Below are 18,779 nucleotides of genomic sequence, written 5' to 3' on the forward strand. Positions count from 1 at the left end.
TTCCGATTTAAGTACTTTACATTTTCAATCACAAAAATTAGAAAATCAATGTACGAGTTCGCACGCAGGACCAATAATTTTATTTAGGCCGGAGGAGTTTTGAGTTTGAATCTTAGACAATAAACTTCTATGAATTTCATGTGTCTTTTCATGTTCAATGAAAATTAAAATATTATCAGGTAATAAATTAAAGTGGATTGCAATTTTGGTTTTGATCATTTTCAATTATAATAGGTGTGTAAATATTTATCTATTATCCTCACATTAGAAGCAATAAGTTTGAGTTACTCTTTCTTTTTTTTCTTTTTTTTTCCTTTCTGGAATATCCAAAAGAAGAAAAGTCCTAATATAATTTTATGAGCAGACTGTTAAGAAACTTCTTTTCTTTAAGCAGAAAAAGAAAACGAAAAAAGAAAACTTCTTTTCAACTCCATCAGGCGGGGCAATCGCACGCGCCAATATCCAGATGAGGAAATGATCAGAGAGTTCAGATATTACCACGCGTCTATTCCGTACAAAATAAAACCAGTACTATCTATTTCTGTTCCCTTCCTTTCTTTTTTCTTCTTCTTCCTGTGCAAAATTGAACTCATCAATCTGCAAAATCTATGTAGCTTCGCTCCAATGCAATCTCCAAACTACCTCTTCAATTAGCTCTAAGAATTAAGGCCCCAAAAGTCTTGTCATTGAACAAAATATGGAGGTGGAGAGGTGGGTTGGGTTGGTGGAATTGATAAACAAGCCAGCTATCATGGAAACATTCGTCGACATTTTGGTCTGTATTGTCCCGATTTGGGTCGCGATCATGATCGGGTTAATGATCGGCTGGTCCTGGAGACCTCGTTGGACCGGTCTCGTGTTTTTAGGACTCCGGTCTAAACTCAATCGCTTTGTTTGGACCATTCCTCCCGGTTTTGGTGCTCGCCGCCTTTGGTTGGCCTTTACTGCTCTTTCAGCATTCTCTGTTGGTAGGAAACTTTGGTTTAATTTCCAGGGCAGGACACCTAAGCCTTCCGCGGATTCGGGTCAGGTGTCGGTGGATGAATTTGGATCGTCTTCAGCGGTTTCGGATCCAGGTCCCGGTGAAGGGAACAATGATTCCATCACCAGGTATGTTATTAATTTGATTGTATCAATTTTCAAAATATCAGATACATATGCATGTTTTTTTCTAGGGTTTCGATCCTTAATTTTTCTCCGGCTAGTGTGTACAATTATACTGTTTCAATGATCTCTGAATTATGCATGTTGTTGCTTGTAAGTGTAAGTGGATTCAACCAGCTATAGAATTTTTAGGGGAATCGTAGGACATTAGTTGGCATGCATGTAACAAAGTAGGAATAATCAACTCTTCAATGTAACAGGAAACAGCTCTCAGCTCTTCTCTATATTAATAACATAAGACTGGAATTTAATTACAGGTTTGAATAGAAAATCCAAAACTCAAACGATTGGATTACAATAGGAAGAAATAACTAAGGATAGAGATACGAAGGAGGATGAGAAGCTATACTCAGAATTGGGGATGAGAGGACTTTGGCATTTTTCTCAACAATATTCGCGTAACCCCAAATCACAGACCATTGCCTCTTATAATAGAAGCATTCTTACGCCTATTACTCAACCTGGAAACCTCTTAACCTGGCCGTATTGCTTGTACTCGGCCCAATAGTTCTTGTTAGCCCAATAGCTATTTGTGTGAGATTGGGCTGGTGTTGGTTCATAACAATACTCCCGTCCTCAATAATAACCTTGTCCTCAAGGTTCGAGTCAAGAATAGTGATGCTCGCGAGCTCCCAACCAATTATCTCAAAGCCAAGGCATGCTTCATGACTTGAGGAAATATATGATATGATACACCAGTTATGAACCAATCAAAACTTTGGTAATTGTGGCTCTTAATAGATAGTACCAGATGTATTCATGGGAGTGCCATCATAACCTGCCATGTATATTTACATGTCTTTGCTTGCCATCTTATAGAAGCAGTTAGCCGTAAGCTAAATGAGAGAATCAAGGCAAACATTCCAGTAGCGAACCTCCACAAAAGGATGGACTCGATAAAATAGAAACTGACTTTTTGCGGCACTTGAAACTCTTCCACCAAGTTGTTGTAAACTTCCCGATCAGTCCAAGCATTTAACAGTAATGAGTTATAAGAAGAGGATAAGCATGGATTATCACCCAATGTAGTGTATCCATAAGCAAACATCCTCAGATAGCTTATCAAGATGGTGATAATATCTGCAACGCCCCTTGCTGTCCATTCTTTATCAACATAAGTTCCTCTTCAACATAAGTGCCTGATGAAAAGGAAAGAGCAACTGTGTTAGCTTGAACTAGTGGAAAGGAGTCTGTAGTGAAATCCATCGTGGTCGCAGTAGAGTCATTTCCTTCTCTGCCAAGAACAATATTCACATGATACTCACAACATAAGGAATAGCCTCGGATAGCTGGATGCCGAAAACTCCATCAAGAGCACTCCTAGGATCAAAAGGAATTTTGAAAGCTCTACAATACAGACAACATCCCTTAATATGTTCAGACCCGTCGACGCTAGAATTATCCACCTTGAAGTTCTGATAAACAGTATTAGAAGCTCGCTCTCCACCAAATCTCTCGATTGCAACTGCTACGGGATTCGTCTTAGCTAATCATAGCTGATTACAGCGCTTTCAGCACCTTATCATCATCTTGTACATAGTGCATTAATCTTGGCATACCTCATATGTGACAGTAAACACTAGTACTAGCTTTTGTAGATGTTGCTCAAACAATTTTTCTATGTCCTATGATGCTTGATATCCATTTATGCCATTTGGAACAACATTTCGTCTTTTTGAAGCATTTTCATATGTCAAATGTTTGAAAGTTTGTACAAACTCTGACTAATTAATGTTAATTGTGTAGTGTTGACCATGAGGTACAAGTTTGAGATTTCCATTACATTTTGCTTTTGGGCAGACAGGAAAAAGCATTTGCTAACTCAAAAGGACTAGTTGAAAAAAGGTAGGACAGGATATTAATTTGGAGGAAGAAAAAGCTCTGACTTGGGAAATGGGCCTGCTTTCTAAACTCTTTTTCTTTTGTCCTTTTCTCGGCGAGCATTTACTCCGATGATGTTTTATTACCTCTTTAATGATGGTGAATAGAACCTTTTTTATTTCCGGCGTTAAGTCCTTTGAGTTATTAGAGATCAGTGATGCGGGTAATAAATGGTTCTCTTTAATAGAACGCAGCAGGAGTTTCTCAAGCTACATCAAAATAAATGAAGAAAACTTGCGATGGGTATGTGACGCTCTAAAACAGGCCTCACAGGCAAAGAGAAATCGATGCAAGAGATGGGGGAGGAAAGTACAAGCTTACACCTATAGAGTATTCCGGAACTTTAATAGCTACGGCCGTTATGTAAGGATTGAAGCATGGTTGGGTGACAGGAAATCTGCGGTCATTATTCCAGAAGGAGGCTTCAACTGGGGATGGGGAGATATAGCAGACAAAATCTTCCGATTCTTAGGCAATGGTACCAGCTCAAAATTCAATCTCTATGTCCAAGACACCAAATCCTTTATGGATGTTGCAAAGATTCCACAATGGCAGGACAGGGCACCAAAAGCAACTAAAGTGGGACCAAACAAAGCTGAGATTGGCATTGAGATGAACAAGGATTGTTATCTTTCAAAATGCTTGATAGGAAGATTCAATGACCCCTTCAATTTCAGTCCCAACATCGAAACTATACAAAAATGGTTCACCAACAGATGGCAGATCAGTGCTGGTCTTAAAATATCAGCTTTGAAACACAACTTGTTTCTCTTTGACTTTCCATCGAGGCATGAAGCTTCCAGAATCTTAGCAGGCGAGTGGTTCTGAAACGGGAGAAAGCTGTCACTAGAATGGTGGTCTCCAACAGGCGGTTCGGAGTCGGCGAACAAGGGTTCAGAACAATGTTGGGTCAAGGCTTTTGGTATTCCGATACATGCATGGGCTATAAACACCTTTCGAATTATTGGGGATTTATGTGGGGGATATATCGACATTGACGATGATACTAGGAACAGATCCCACATTCAATGGGCTAGGATCTGCATCAAGGATTCTGATAGGACTTCGCCGGCGACCATAGAGCTTGAAATTGGTGACTGGTGCTATGAAATCTCAATAATTGATGATGTACATGTGAAACCCAAGCCGGTCGGAAATCTAATTTCTCCCGGCATGAAGATCAACGCAGCAATTGTGAAGTCAAATCCCTCGATTGAAGCAAATCTGTCAGAGATCCCATCCTCCAGCAAACATGTGCCCAACCACATGGGTAACTTTAATTCAAAAATTGGCACAAGTGGAAGATCTGTGACTAAGCAGCCCCACATGGAAGTAAAGGAAAAATCGGACCCGGTCCATGTATTGGAAAGAAATTATTATCAGTCAAAAGGCCCAAGAAAGAAGGCCCAAAACTGGAGAAATAAGGGCAAGGGAGTAAGAAAGTCAGAATGGAGCTGTTGGGCCTATTTTAGCTCCACAAAAGAATTATGCCTCAAGTTTGCAAGTTAATAATATTCAGCCTGAGAAAAGTGAGGCGCTAAATATTCTCCCCAACAAGGTTCAAGAGTCAGACCCAACTCTTTCAATTGAATCCACGTATTTCAGTGGTTCTGAAGCAGATGATGAAGCAGAGCCTTTACTGAGTCTCAGAGCCTATCTTCCATTCTCTACTCCGATGCCGGACCTGAGTCTGGTAAGCAGTTCTGACACTGATATTTCATCCCACTCTCATCTCTCCCTTCCATGGTACGAAGAAGGAGCTAGTTCTCAAATGGTTCAAAGGCCAAGTGTGATAGAGACATCGAAATGGTCCAAGCTAGTAATGGTGAAGGCTTGCAAAGCTTTTGGGATTAATGTGGCTGGGTTTGAGCATGAGCTGCTGGACATGATTCTTAGAATGGAAGAAAGGAGGCAAATTCAGCTTCAACAGCAGAAGGCAACATGCAAGAAGAAAAAGAAAAGTAAAGACAAGCAGAGGGCTGAATTGGATAAATTGATTTGCGGTATCAATTATGATGGGAAGAATTTCCGAGATAGGGGTAGGTTTCACAAATCCTTTTCTGAATGAAGTTAAAAATCCTATCTTGGAATGTGAACGGGCTGAACGATTTCAATAAAAGGGACATTATTAAATCACTAGTTCGTAAATGGAAAGTTGACATTCTATGCCTGCAAGAGACCAAATTACAAGAATGGAATGCAGTACTTATTCACCATATTTGGGGCAACCGCTGGGCAGCCTGGGTAGAGCTAAAAGCATCTGGTACTAGAGGGGGCGTCATAGTATTATGGGATAAAAGACGATGGAAGTGTGTTGATTCTCAGGGTGGGTCTTACTCTCTCTCTCATGTATGTTGGAGGGTTTGCAGGAAGAATTCAGATGGTGTTTCACGGGGGGTATATGGTCCCCATACTAATCCAGAGAGAAGGGAAATGTGGCATGAACTAGCAGCAATCAAGGGGTTATGGAGTGAACAGTGGGTTATAGGAGGTGATTTTAACACATGCATATATGAAATTGAAAGACTCAATTGCTCAAGAAGATCCAGAGCGATGAAGGTCTTTTCAGAGACCATCCAAGATTTAGACGTAATAGACCTTCCATTGCAGGGTCCTCATTCACCTGGTTCAGAGGAGAGGATAATATTCAGGCCTCACGAATTGATAGATTCCTGATCTCCCCAGAGTGGATTGAATGTTTTAATGCAATAAAGCAACTTGCACTCCCGAGGGTCATTTCTGATCACAGGCCAATTCTTCTGGAAAGTGGAGATTGGGAAGCTACCTCTTCCTATTTCAAGTTTGAGAACATGTGGTTGAAATCAGAAGGTTTTTTAGACAAAGTCAAGGAGTGGTGGCAGGGGTACTTGTTCAATGGAAGCCAAGACTTCATCCTGATGCAGAAACTGAAATGCCTAAAGAAGGACATCACAATCTGGAATAAGGAAGAGTTTGGTATAGTGGAGGAGAGGAAAACAAGAGCTTTAGAGGAGTTGCTCATTCTGGAACAGGCCACTGAGAATAGGCCCCTATCACAAGAAGAAAGGTTACAGATGTTCAACTTAAAATTGGAGATACAGAATATTGCCAAAGAAGAGGAGATATCATGGAGACAAAAATCTAGATGTCTTTGGCTCAAAGAGGGGGACAGAAACACAAAATATTTCCAGAGAATTGCTAACTCTCATAGAAGGAACAACTGTATTGATAAGCTAAAAGTTGGGGATGAGATAATAGAAGACAAAGAACTGATCAAAGGAGAAATCTTAGTCTTCTATCAGAATCTTTACATTGAACAGGAAAGTTGGAGACCAACTGCTGCTTTTGATGGGCTGTCCTGCGTCACTGAAGAGGAAAGGATTTGGTTAGAAGGTTCCTTTGAAGAGGAGGAGGTGTTGTCCACCATCCAGTCATGTGCTCCTGACAAAGCCCTCGGACCGGATGGCTATACAATGGCCTTTTTTCAGAAAGCCTGGGATGTTATCAGGGATGATGTTATGGGTGCCCTATCTCATTTTCATCAAAATTGCCGCCTTGTCAGATCTTGCAATGCTTCTTTTATAGCGTTGGTACCCAAGAAAAAAGGAGCCATTGAGCTCAGAGATTATAGACCAATTAGCCTCATTGGTAGTGTATATAAGATTGTGGCAAAGCTTCTAGCTGGAAGACTCCAGAAAGTGATTGGCAAGTTGGTCTCAAACCACCAAAATGCTTTCATTCAAAACAGACAAATCACTGATGCATCCCTCATTGCCAATGAAGTCCTAAACTGGAAACTTAATAGTGGGGAAGCTGGCATTCTATGCAAGTTGGACATTGAAAAAGTTTTTGACCAATTGAGTTGGTCATACCTTATATCTATGCGAAGAAAGATGGGATTCGGGGATAGGTGGATAAGGTGGATCAAATATAGTATCTCAACAGTCAAATTCTCAGTTCTAGTTAACAGGTCCCCAGTGGGGTTTTTCTCTCCTCAGAAGGGCATCAGGCAGGGCGACCCTCTCTCGCCGTTCCTCTTCATCCTTGCCATGGAAGGATTTAGCAAAATGATTGACAAGGCAAATCAATTACAATGGCTGAAGGGTTTTGATGTAGGCAGGATTCCTGAAAATTCAGTTTCTATCTCACATCTGCTTTACGCAGATGATACGTTAATTTTTTGTGGCGCAGAGTCATCCCAAGTTCAATACTTAAATCTCACCCTCTTAATTTTTGAGGCATTGTGTGGTCTCCCTATCAACATGCTAAAAAGTGTAGTTTACCCAGTTAATGCAGTTCCTAACCTAAGGGAGTTGGCAGATATACTAGGTTGCAACATTGGCTCACTACCTGCTACTTACCTGGGGTTGCCCCTTAGGTGCAAAGTTCAAATCAACTGAAGCTTGGAATGGGGTCATTGAGAAGTTTGAAAAAAGGCTCGCTTCCTGGCAGAGGCAGTATCTTTCCATGGGGGGTAGGCTGACCCTTATAAATAGTGTCCTAGATAGCATCCCCACTTACTACATGTCTCTCTTTCCTATTCCCTGTAAAGTGCTAAAATAGCTTGATAAGTTGAGAAGAGCTTTCCTTTGGGAGGGTAACAGCACTACACTGAAGTTTCACCTTGTCAAATGGGTCAAAGTGACAAAACCTAAATCTCAAGGAGGTTTAGGAATTAGAGACCTTGCTGCTCACAACAAAAGCTTGTTAATGAAATGGTTATGGAGGTATAGCCAAGACAATCAAGATCTGTGGAAAAAGATAGTTAGGGCCAAGCATGGTACTCTAAATCTCTGGTGCACTAAAGTATCTAGAGCCTTTCATGGTGTTGGTCCTTGGAAAAACATTAGCAGCCTCTGGAATGAATTCTCTGAAAATACCTCTTTCAGAGTGGGTAATGGCAACAATATCAAATTTTGGAAGGATAAATGGCTTGGTAACTCTGTGTTAATGAATGAATATCCCAATCTTTTCAGACTAAGCAGGGACAAAGGCTCCACCATCTCAAAATACAGAGAAAATAGCAGCTGGAACCCTTTATTCAGAAGGAATGTCAACGACTGGGAACTTGAAGTACTGACTCTACTTGCAAGATTGGAGGAGTGCATGTTGGATACACGGTCAGTGGATGGATTAAAATGGGGGAACTCAAAGGAAGGAATTTATTCAGTGAAGGCATGTTATACTCACCTCCATGCTCAAAATGATTTGATCAACAATTAGCCATGGAAATTGATCTGGAGAACTAAACTTCCAACGAAAGTCATATGCTTCACTTGGATAGCAATTCGGGAAGCATGTTTAACTCAGGACAATCTCATCAAAAGAAGCCTTCAGATTCCAAACAGATGCTATATGTGTAGGCAAGCTGCAGAAACCACCAACCACCTTCTTTTGCACTGTTCAGTTGTCTATGACATTTGGTGTATGTTCTACTCTATTTTTGGGCTAAGTTGGGTCATGCCACAAAGTACCAAAGAGGCGGTTGAAGTTTGGAGCTCATGGAAAGTTGGCAAATCCATCAAGAAGATCTGGAACATGATACCAGCATGCATTTTTTGGGTAGTATGGGCAGAAAGGAATCGTAGATGTTTTGATGGTTTATCAACTTCAAATCATGCACTCAAGGCTAAATGTTTTTTATTACTCTTTAGTTGGTGCAAACTCTCACCTGTAAATTCCCCTGAGCTTTTTTTTGGATTTTGTTAGCTCCCTGGAACTATAGTTAGCCTATTCTGGAGCTAACACTCATCTTTTGTACTTATCATCTTCCATCTTCTTGATGCCATTAATGAATCTTATTACTTCATCAAAAAAAAAAAGGACTAGTTGAAAATTGAAGATAGGATATACATCAGAAGTAGTTCAAACTTCTGGTGAAGTGGTTGTGCTATGCAAGCACTATATTACACTTATATCTCTGAGTTTCTGGATCTTAGCAACACTTTTGCCTGCTCCAAATGCAAACTTCTCCTGTTACTCCTGTATGATGCCAAGAACTGACAATTATGATTCCTTCAAAAATGAGCTGTTTCTTGTCAATATCTCTCTTCCTGAATATCCGCAGTCTGACGTTTCTCTTCTTCACCAGATATTAGGTCCAAAGAACCAGTACCTTCATTGGATGACATTTTTGTTTTGATCTGTGCTATCGTCCTTCTGATAATTTACACATACCTACTTCTCCACAGATACCTCACTAAGCTTGTAAATACATCTCATGAAGAAGTTCAGTGTTGGAGATCCGTGATTGTACGCAAATGTTTTCTAACATAGTTATGGATAAAGATTAGAAATTACATGTGGTTGTTAGGGCTTTGGTCCAGTGGAAAGACACAACGCTTTATTTGTTGGTAGGGCTCATGTCACAAGTTCGAAACCCCTTACTGAATGAAGCTTGGTATTTAAGTGGGTGCTGGGTAGAGGGGCGTACCCGTACTTCCTCCAAAAGTTTCAAACTTGAGGACCAACTGGGGCTGGTCCAGCTAACTTGCAGTACAAATAAGTAATTTGTAGCATATGTAGCTTTTCTTCATTGTATGATGCAATAAGTAATTTGGATTTAAATTCATCTGGGAATAAATTGTGATCAGCAACTGTCATTGTTCAATGTTTGCCAGACACGGAACTGTTCCCTTTACCATTAGTTCAATATAACATTTGTGGTGCATTAATTACCATCTCTCTCTTTTTCAATTAGATACCGTCTTTATGTGCGAATCATGGTTCTCAAGTATACGCAAAGAATAAAAAGTTTCTCTTTCTGCATTGAAATAACTTATTCTAAAGTATTCAACAAGATAGGAGAGTAGATGTGTAAAAGTCATGTAAGGCTAGAGGAGGATTACTAGGCAGTACCGGCACAAATTAATGAGAATGCTATAAAAAGTTAAAAACTAATTAACGAACTCCTAGTAATATGCGTTCCTGCTGAGTGTTGAGTGAAAATTTCAATTCTACAGAGTACTTTCTTTCTGGCAAAAATTTATCATCGCCCTTTTAGATGATTTTGGTCCCTTTATTTGGTTAGACACATAACACCATCTACTTCATTCCTGCAGGCATATTACTGGAACCTCGGAAAATGAGGACATTGTGACTGAGAAAGATCTGGAGCACTTTCTGCATCTTCTGGATGGTAAAGATGGAGAGATGGCATGGCAAACCATGATGGACCGCTCTACTTCAAACTTCACATATCAAGCTTGGCGGCATGAGCCTGAGGTCAAAGTTTACCGAAATTGTAATATGGTTTTCTTCAACATTTCTGGTTTCTAGAACCATATTCTTGAGAATTTTTTGATCCATCTTCCCATGTAGTACGTGGTACTGGTACATAACTACAGGAGAAGCATTATGATTCCTCTGAAACTATTATCTCCTTTTTGACCGGTAATGCGACTGGTACATGAGAGCATTTAGTCCAGCTTCTAGATAGTTACAGCTTAAACATTTCGATAGCACAAAATAATCTGCCTTGAGCTATTTATATGTTTGGTACTTTAGTATGACTCATGTCTAAGCTATGTTCTTTTGTCGGCTCAATTCCCATTTGATGTTTGATGTTTCAAATGATCCAAAGGCTAAAAATTATTCTGTACATTTTCCAATTCAAGGATCAGGTTATTTTTTCTATTAAGGGTCAGATCGCATAGGCAGGGGTTCTTGTTTCTGGGGCAAACTGAAGATGTCGGCTGCTAATAATTTTGTAAATGACTTTATATCATTTCTGCAACTTTTAGATGCATGAATTAGTAACATAATTTCCCGTATTTCATATAATTGGACGGCCTTTTGTAATAGAGTGCATGCTCTTACGCGATGAGTCCCCTTGCTGACATTAGATTACCTCAGAATATATTATCATCTTTGCTTGCATTTGGATACATCTTCTGTACTGAAAATAAAAACAGGGGGAAGATCTTTTAGGTTAAATTCTTTGAGCTTTGATTTATAATATGTGCTTTCTTCCTCCTAGGAAATGAGGAGCACCTGTTTGTGTGCTACTATATCCATATTATTATTTAGCATGGAAAATAACATCAGAGACCTAGCTTGAGGGAGATATGTACCTGCTTATTGCTCCTTTCTTTATTTATGTTTTTGTAGGTGTATCACTGCATAACCTTTATGGCTTTTATGATAAATTAATTCCTTTTGCTACTTTCATATCCTCATTTCAATTTAAGATATTACAGCTATATTACTGGGAAATTATAAAAAGTACAAAAAAGGTGTATCATTACATAACCTTTATGGCTTTTACGATAAATTAATTCCTTTTGCTACTTTCAAATCCTCATATCAATTTAAGATATTACAGCTATATTACTGGGAAATTATAAAAAGTACAAAAAGGGTTTTGTTAGCTCTTTTAATCCTCCATTAACCGGACCGTTTCTATGCCCTTCAGCTAAATACCAATATTCGATGTTGTATCGCTGGAGTAATTATAAACTATTAACTGCTTGTTATGTTGCATTTGCTAGGTGACTTTGTCTATGACCAAGGCTTTTTCTATCCATACAGTTAATTTTGGATTTTCTTTTAAGCTTCTCTGTTCTCTCTTTGTGATTCTAACAGAACCATTCTCTTTGTCAGATGGGACCAACAATCTACCGAACCAAAACTGTTTTCGAGGATGCAACTCCTGAGTTAGTCAGAGATTTTTTCTGGGATGATGAGTTCAGGCCAAAATGGGATCCTATGCTTGCCTATTTCAAGATATTGCAGGAATCCCCACATACAGGATCTATGATTATCCACTGGATTAAAAAGGTTTGTTGATCATCAAAGCTGTGTCAGTGTTGCTGTGAGAAACTCCTTATGATTCATTTCTTCCATTAGCTTCTGCACTCATGAAAATTGTTTTTGCTGCTACAGTTCCCGTTCTTCTGCAGTGATCGTGAATATATCATCGGTAGAAGAATATGGGAATCTGGGAAAACATACTACTGTGTGACAAAGGTGAGCGTTAGAGGACCACGAGTAAATTTTATTATTGTGAATGCTTCTAATACAAGTTTAATTAATGACTGATCTGTGTATACAGCGATTCTCTTTAATACTGCTGCCACCTAGCATTTTTCAGGCCTTCTTGGAGTTTTGAGGCTTCTTTGTCTAAATCCCTTTAATAGTTTCCATGAAGTTCATAAATTTACTTATTTGTACTTGGACAAAGTTCTCCAATATTACACTTTCTCATGATGGCTTGTTTAGTTGGTTTGTTAACAACTCTATTTTTCAGAAACCATGTAGTTACACATCATGTTCACATTTTTAACATGATCTTCCAGAGTGTACCATACCCAGCTCTGCAAAGACGTGACAAGCCTAGGCGTGTGGACCTGTACTTCTCAAGTTGGATTGTTAAGCCGGGTAGGTAGCGCCATTACCAACGGGTGTTCAAAAAGGATTAACTTTGTAAAATTTCCTGTTGCCTGTTGCTTAAGTTGAATTTTACTCAAGTGTACACTCCTAAAATGGATGCAGTGGAATCGAAGAGGGGAGATGGACAGTTATCTGCATGCGAGGTCATGCTTACTCACTATGAAGATATGGGCATCCCTAAAGATGTTGCTAAATTAGGAGTTCGACATGGAATGTGGGGAACAGTCAAGAAATTGCACAACGGCTTCAGAGCATACCAGAATGCACGGAAATCAGTGGCAGTGGTTTCTAGGTGTGCAATGATGGCGGGAATCACTACAAAAATCTTGCTGGATGAAGGCGTTGATGCTTTGGAGCGAGTTTCTGCTGAAGAAGACAGAGCAGCGGAAATCCAAGGCCAGAGAGGAGATAGTGGGATAGATTGGAAATGGGTAGCTATTGGAGCAACAGTTGCTGTCGTCTGCGGCCTTCGTACCGGAATGATAGGAAAAGCGTTGTTACTTGGAGCAGGGCAAAGGATTGCTCGGCGAGGCAGAAATGCATAGTGAGGAGTGGTAGCCTCCCCTATTTGTAGCAATACGACATTATTATTGTATTATTCTTTTGCACTAAAGCCTTTCGTGGCCACACAACCAGGCATTGTGGAGGAAGTTGTTTTCTACTTTTGGCATAAATATTTCATTTTTATGTCAACAGTTTATCCAGCAACCTAAAGAATCCCAATTGTCCTCACTTGTTCTTTATGTGATCTAAACCTAACTTATCAATTGGCTAGCGATGGTGTTTGGTTCAATTTGAGACGTTTTTATGTTGAAATAAATATACTGAGGCAATGTTTGTTTATACCTAATGAAAGTATGAATATGACTGATTGAATCAGATCTTACATAAAGTCTGAAAATAAATTCCGTGCTCTTTTCTTTTATCCAATAGTAAATTCTACGTAATTATTATCCACTCCTCTTTCTCTGATCTATCTCCTTGAAGAAGCACAATATCCATGGCGAAGTCACTCTCCCTCTTCATGTTACCTCTTCTCAGTCGTCAGCTCAGTGGATACAATAAATTACTGATTCAATCTCTAACACAACAGAAGCAAGAAACAACCGTCATATCCGACAAATGGAAATGGCCACAACCATCCATTCTCAGTTCCGTATATAAACTTACAACCACTGTGACAAACATGACCAATCAGTCGATCATTGTGCGACACCCCAGGAGGTGCGCCCTCTCTGTGTGTGTGGGAGAGGGGGGGGGGGGAGTTTAAGCTTTTAACATCAACACAGAAAAAGTTGATAGGAAAACACTTAAATAAACCATTGAACAAATAATTAAACATGCCATAGATCCACACCATAAAAGAAGCGAAAATTTTAAAGTATCGTTTGTTCCAACTTGGTTTTCCGTCTGCCAATCTAACTGAACCTTTCAAAATGCATTCCTTCCTCTGAGAAACAGTCTCTTCACTTCTACTCGGGAAAAGATGGTTGTGTTCTGAAGTAGAGATATTGCCATCACCGTATTTATGTAGTTTGCATTCAAGGTGAACAACAGGAAGAAACATGAGGGAGCAAAATCACATCTAACGGACTCCGGACCTAATTGCTCCAAACAAACCTGATTCCTTGAGCTTTACGAAATTCATCAGAGATTTTAGCATCCAATAAACCACACGCAGGTTCAAGTATTCCACTCACTCCCTCATGCTATCATTGTCAGCTTCCTCTTCACTTAAATCAAGATCAGCCAACAATTCCTCCAATGCAACAGTAGGGGCATCATCCCCATCAGTCACAGATGCCATTTCTGATGGCTGATACTCCTTGTTGCGATAAAGTGATATGTTGAACCTCAAATCAGGATTCTCCTCTAAATCTCTTAAGAATTGTTCATACTCAGAGCTCATCTTCTCTTCATGGTCTCTACCCTTTACATTGTCATCAATCTCCATATTTAGAGATTTCAGTTTCCATGAACGAGGCTTCCCACGCTTCTTCTGCCATTTCTCTTCATAGCTTTTCTTAACCAGTATCACATCTGGGAGAACAAAACCTTTATACTTGTCCAGCTCATTATCATTACTATTAGCAGCATATAAGTCATACCCAAGTGCATAATCCCCAGGATTTAGAAGATGCCCCAGATGTGTTCGTACATTGAAAATTGTATCGTTCTTGCCAAAATCAGATACACGAGCTACTTGGGCATCTGCCAAAGCGTACTTAGATCCACCAATATTGACCTCAGAAGAAACACTCTCAACATCTAGAACTATATATTCCACAAGCTGCCTACTCGAAAGTAGGGACTTAAAAGACGCCCTCCAATACTGTTCCGCGTCCAGAAAACAGTTCCTGAGAGTAAATGGGTCGAGTAAAGCAATGTTATTACTCACCTTGGTGCAGATCACAAGTGGCCCTAGATTCCCCAAACCATCTTTAACTTTTGGCGGAAGACAAATCAAGTCCTCACGGCAAACTGGGCAAATTTCAACTGAAAAAGTATACTTGTAGTTGTAAATGCTGCTCTTGGTATCATGAGACACCAGTTGTTTGTCATTACGGCTCCGAATTGGAACCACTTTCCCTATAAACTCCACAAATTTCACAGCATGACTACGATTAGAGAAGAAAATATCAATTCCTTGATCCATTTGCTTAATCCTTATAGCGCGAGCAGCGGCATCATGCTTAAGAATAAGCTGTTCCAAATAGAAGAACGTCCGCCTGTGAGAAACATGCTGGCGCAGCTGCACTGCAGCCACCCACTGGTCAGGATTAGCCTGAACCCTCGTACAAGATTCACACATTTGGTCTTGGATAACATATTCAACAGTGTAGGCCTGCTCAAGGATAGCTCCGTGAAGAACCTCTTTCTGAACCTTCAGCTTGACTTTGATTCTCTTGGAGTGAGGTTCAGTCCAAATGAACTCTGCATGTACTAAACGAACTTTATTCAAATTCTTCAACCTCTTCACACAGAATGTCAGTAGCTCCTTTGATTCTAACTGGGCTTTAAGCCAAGTCCTCGGAGGCTGCAAATAGCTATCACATTCAGGGCAATGACATATGATAACATGCTTCTGGAGACCTTCTGTTATGTCAACTTCAGACCTCAAGCAGTTGGCACACATATTGGCAGCATTTGGTTGCATAGAAATACCACATTTGCAGCATAAAACACTTCCAACTGTTCGATGCACTGTAAACATGCCCGTGTCTTGTGCCATGGCTGGAAAGAGACAGACAAGACAGCAGTAAGCATAATATATGATATATTGCAACGCCAAAGCTACAGTCATATTTGGTCGGTAAAAGATTCTTTTTATGAACTGCGGCTCCAAATTACCATAGCAGCTACAAGGCGCCAAGGACAAACTGCTGGAAATTTCATTCCAGTAATCTCAATGCTATTGCTTAAAAAATAAGTGAAAAGGAAATATATATAAAGGTGGAATACTTTTTAAAGCCATGATCAAGAGTTCTTTTATTTTTCAGGTAACCTTTAGGCTTTAGTCCAAGGATAGAAGAAGCACAAATAACTGCACTTCTTGAACAGATTCAAATTAAGACCAGATAAAACTTTAAACATCACCGTCAGTGTAGACTCCCCATTAATTAATTTCTTCTATCTTTCTTTGGGTAACAGCTTAAGATAAAAAGGAGAAAACCGTGATTGAGGCTGTAAGAAGGATCTAACTTTATGTTTCCTTTTCACTTTGTTTTAGAAAAAAGAACACTTTCATCAGAAAATTGTACATAGATAGAACCAAATATCTTTCCTTTTTAGTTCGACCGTTCATTTCGAAATTGAAGCCACATACATATACAAACACCGGTAAGTGCATTCGTTTACATATCAACAACATAGGATAATACGAGATTTCAAGGCAACTGAGCAAGACAAACAAATATTAGCATTTCTTGTTCTGAAAGCTCAAGCAACACACATAGGTCAACGTCTTTGTTCTAGTACCTCAAAAGCCAAAAAAAGAAGTGCCACCTTTGGTATTTCATCCAAATGTGAAATGAAATTCCAGTATCACCCAAATTATACAGCAATGGCTTGGGCTGATCCTAAATATAGTCACCAGTTCCATAGATTTCGACATCAAACCTAAATGGGTTTCAGGGGACAAAATATCCGCAAGGTTTTGATTAAACTGAAAAGGTAATACAACATGAGATGTATGGTACTTGCACATTGCAAATCTGCATCCCGACTGGTATTTAGGGTAAAGGGAAACATTCATCATCCAGAGTTCTGAAACTAGAAACCATGGATTTCTCAGTTATCAAACAACAACAACAATACATCTCAATTCCAAGCTCTTTTGTGTCAGCTATATGAATCCTTACTATTCATGCTGCTCCATTTAAAACGTTCTCAATCCAATATTCAATAATTTAGACTCTAACCCAAGAATTTCTCTACATTTTCTACAAATATTCAAATCTCTAACAAGATCAAGGGACACCTAGAAGACCAGATATTGGACCTAAAATAATAATAAAAAATATTTTGTCCTAAGGAGCAAAAAGAAAAATAGAGAAAACACATATAAAACAAAACAAAACAAAAAAAACCGAGTTGCCAATTATATAGAGAATCCATCAATCAGCTATGGCTTAATCCAAAACTTGTTTTGCTCCGTTAAATGAATCCTCTACATTTATTCACAGTTTCTTAATAAACTAAAGAACTCAACTTTATCAAAGAAATTCGTGAATTAACTGTGAAATTAAAAAACCCATTAACACAAAATGAATGGAAATCAAGTAGAGGAAATCACCTGTGGAAGTCGGTCGTAGGCGGCGGAAAAGAGAGACTGAGAGAGGCAAAACGAGCAGAACAGAGATAGATACCTAAGTGCTGGGGTTCGGGTTTTTTTTTTTTAGTAAATAGGTGAGAATGCCTTTATTCACTTTTTAATTTTTTTTTTAAAATCAGGATTATTAAAAAAATAAATGATCAAGGTCTATGGATAAGAGAGATGTTTACAATAATAGACATGTTATAAAATAAACACTGTAAAGTAAAGATAAGTATACAGAAACTGATATATTATTCGAATTCAAATTGATGTACATAATGAACTAAAATCTATTCTATTTATAGAAGAAAGGAAGCTGATGTGTAAGCTGCTACTATACCAGATATGAATAATCTTCTACTGAGAGCAATGTTTATCCATAACGGAGTACTGAATGGATAAGAACATTGTACCCGGTATGGATAATCTTCTACCGGGGGTAATGTTTATCCATAACCGGGTACCGAAGTGATAAGTTTCTTCAGGAAGCTTATTTCCAATAGAGTACTAAATAGATAAACATATTTACGGCGGAGTCCCATATGGATAAGCTTCTTCAGGAAGCTTATTTACAACGGAGTACTAAATGAACATCCATAATATAATATATTCATAACACTCCCCCTTCGATGTTCATTAAAAGATAATGTGCCTCATTCAAACCTTACTAGAAAAAGGCCCGTGGAAAAAAATCCAGTGAAGAAAAAAGAGTACACATATTTAGTAATATGCATTGCTGGCTACCTCAAAAAACCTTACAAGGAAAACCCTATGGGAAAAACCTTAGTAAGGGGAAAAAAATACAATGTGCATTTTACTCCCCTTGAAGAAAACCTTACTTCAAATATTTGAGTCTCCGCATTCCAATCTTGTATACCATATTCTCAAAAGTTGAAGTTGGTAAAAACAATCTGCTGGATTGTCACTTGAACTAATTTGATGCACATCAATGTCACAATTTTCCTGAAGATCATGTAACAACAACAACAACAACTACCCAGTAAAATCCCACATAGTGGGGTCTAGAGAGGGTAATGTGTACGCAGACCTTACCCATGCTCCGATAGGGCAGAGAGGCTGTTTCCGATAGACCCTCGGCTCAGAAAGACGGAAATAACAAACAAGAAAAGAGAATTCATTAGTAACTCCAGTAGAAACCGTAATAGTAACAGAAGCATAAAAACCAAAAGATGAATGACATGCAATAACACTAATCAGGGTCTAAGGCCCGGGGCTAAGATAAACAGCAAGAATAGTATGAGTTCAACATAAACTGCAAGCCATCTAAGGTCAACCCTAATCCAATCCAGCCTCACCCCCGATATGAAGTAAGGAAAGCTCTACTACTTCTATCCTACAACCCTAATGCTTGACCTCCAGGCCTTTCTATCAAGGGCCATGTCCTCGGAAATCTGCAGTCATAACATGTCCTGCCTGATCACCTCTCCCCAATACTTCTTAGGTATCCCTCTACCTCTTATCGTACCCACCACGGCCAACCGCTCACACCTCCTCACCGGTGCATCAAGGCTTCTCCTTTACACGTGCC

At 39.3% G+C, this 18,779-nt stretch overlaps 1 protein-coding gene and 1 pseudogene across 1 annotated transcript; one reads left to right on the top strand and one right to left on the bottom strand.

The window, feature by feature from the left end:
- Positions 1-547: 547 nt before the first annotated feature.
- On the top strand, positions 548-13,146 carry LOC104210451 (uncharacterized). Its single transcript, XM_009759352.2, has 6 exons — positions 548-1,110; positions 10,086-10,248; positions 11,626-11,802; positions 11,908-11,991; positions 12,321-12,402; positions 12,517-13,146. The coding sequence occupies exons 1-6, from the start codon at positions 698-700 to the stop codon at positions 12,957-12,959; spliced, it is 1,362 nt and encodes a 453-aa protein (XP_009757654.1). The 5' UTR covers positions 548-697; the 3' UTR covers positions 12,960-13,146.
- A 563-nt stretch (positions 13,147-13,709) lies between these two features.
- Positions 13,710-17,311, bottom strand: LOC104210453 (uncharacterized; annotated as a pseudogene).
- Between the last annotated feature and the right edge of the window lie 1,468 nt (positions 17,312-18,779).

Source organism: Nicotiana sylvestris, chromosome 6 (genome assembly GCF_000393655.2).
Source record: "Nicotiana sylvestris chromosome 6, ASM39365v2, whole genome shotgun sequence".
NCBI classification, from domain to species: domain Eukaryota; kingdom Viridiplantae; phylum Streptophyta; class Magnoliopsida; order Solanales; family Solanaceae; genus Nicotiana; species Nicotiana sylvestris.

Bases quoted from the DNA above. Each gene is read 5' to 3' on its own strand.
- LOC104210451 (XM_009759352.2), top strand. From the start codon at position 698: ATGGAGGTGGAGAGGTGGGTTGGGTTGGTGGAATTGATAAACAAGCCA. The intron at 1,111-10,085 runs GTATGTTATTAA...TCATTCCTGCAG, and splicing joins AACAATGATTCCATCACCAG to GCATATTACTGGAACCTCGG. The intron at 10,249-11,625 runs GTCAAAGTTTAC...TCTCTTTGTCAG, and splicing joins CTTGGCGGCATGAGCCTGAG to ATGGGACCAACAATCTACCG.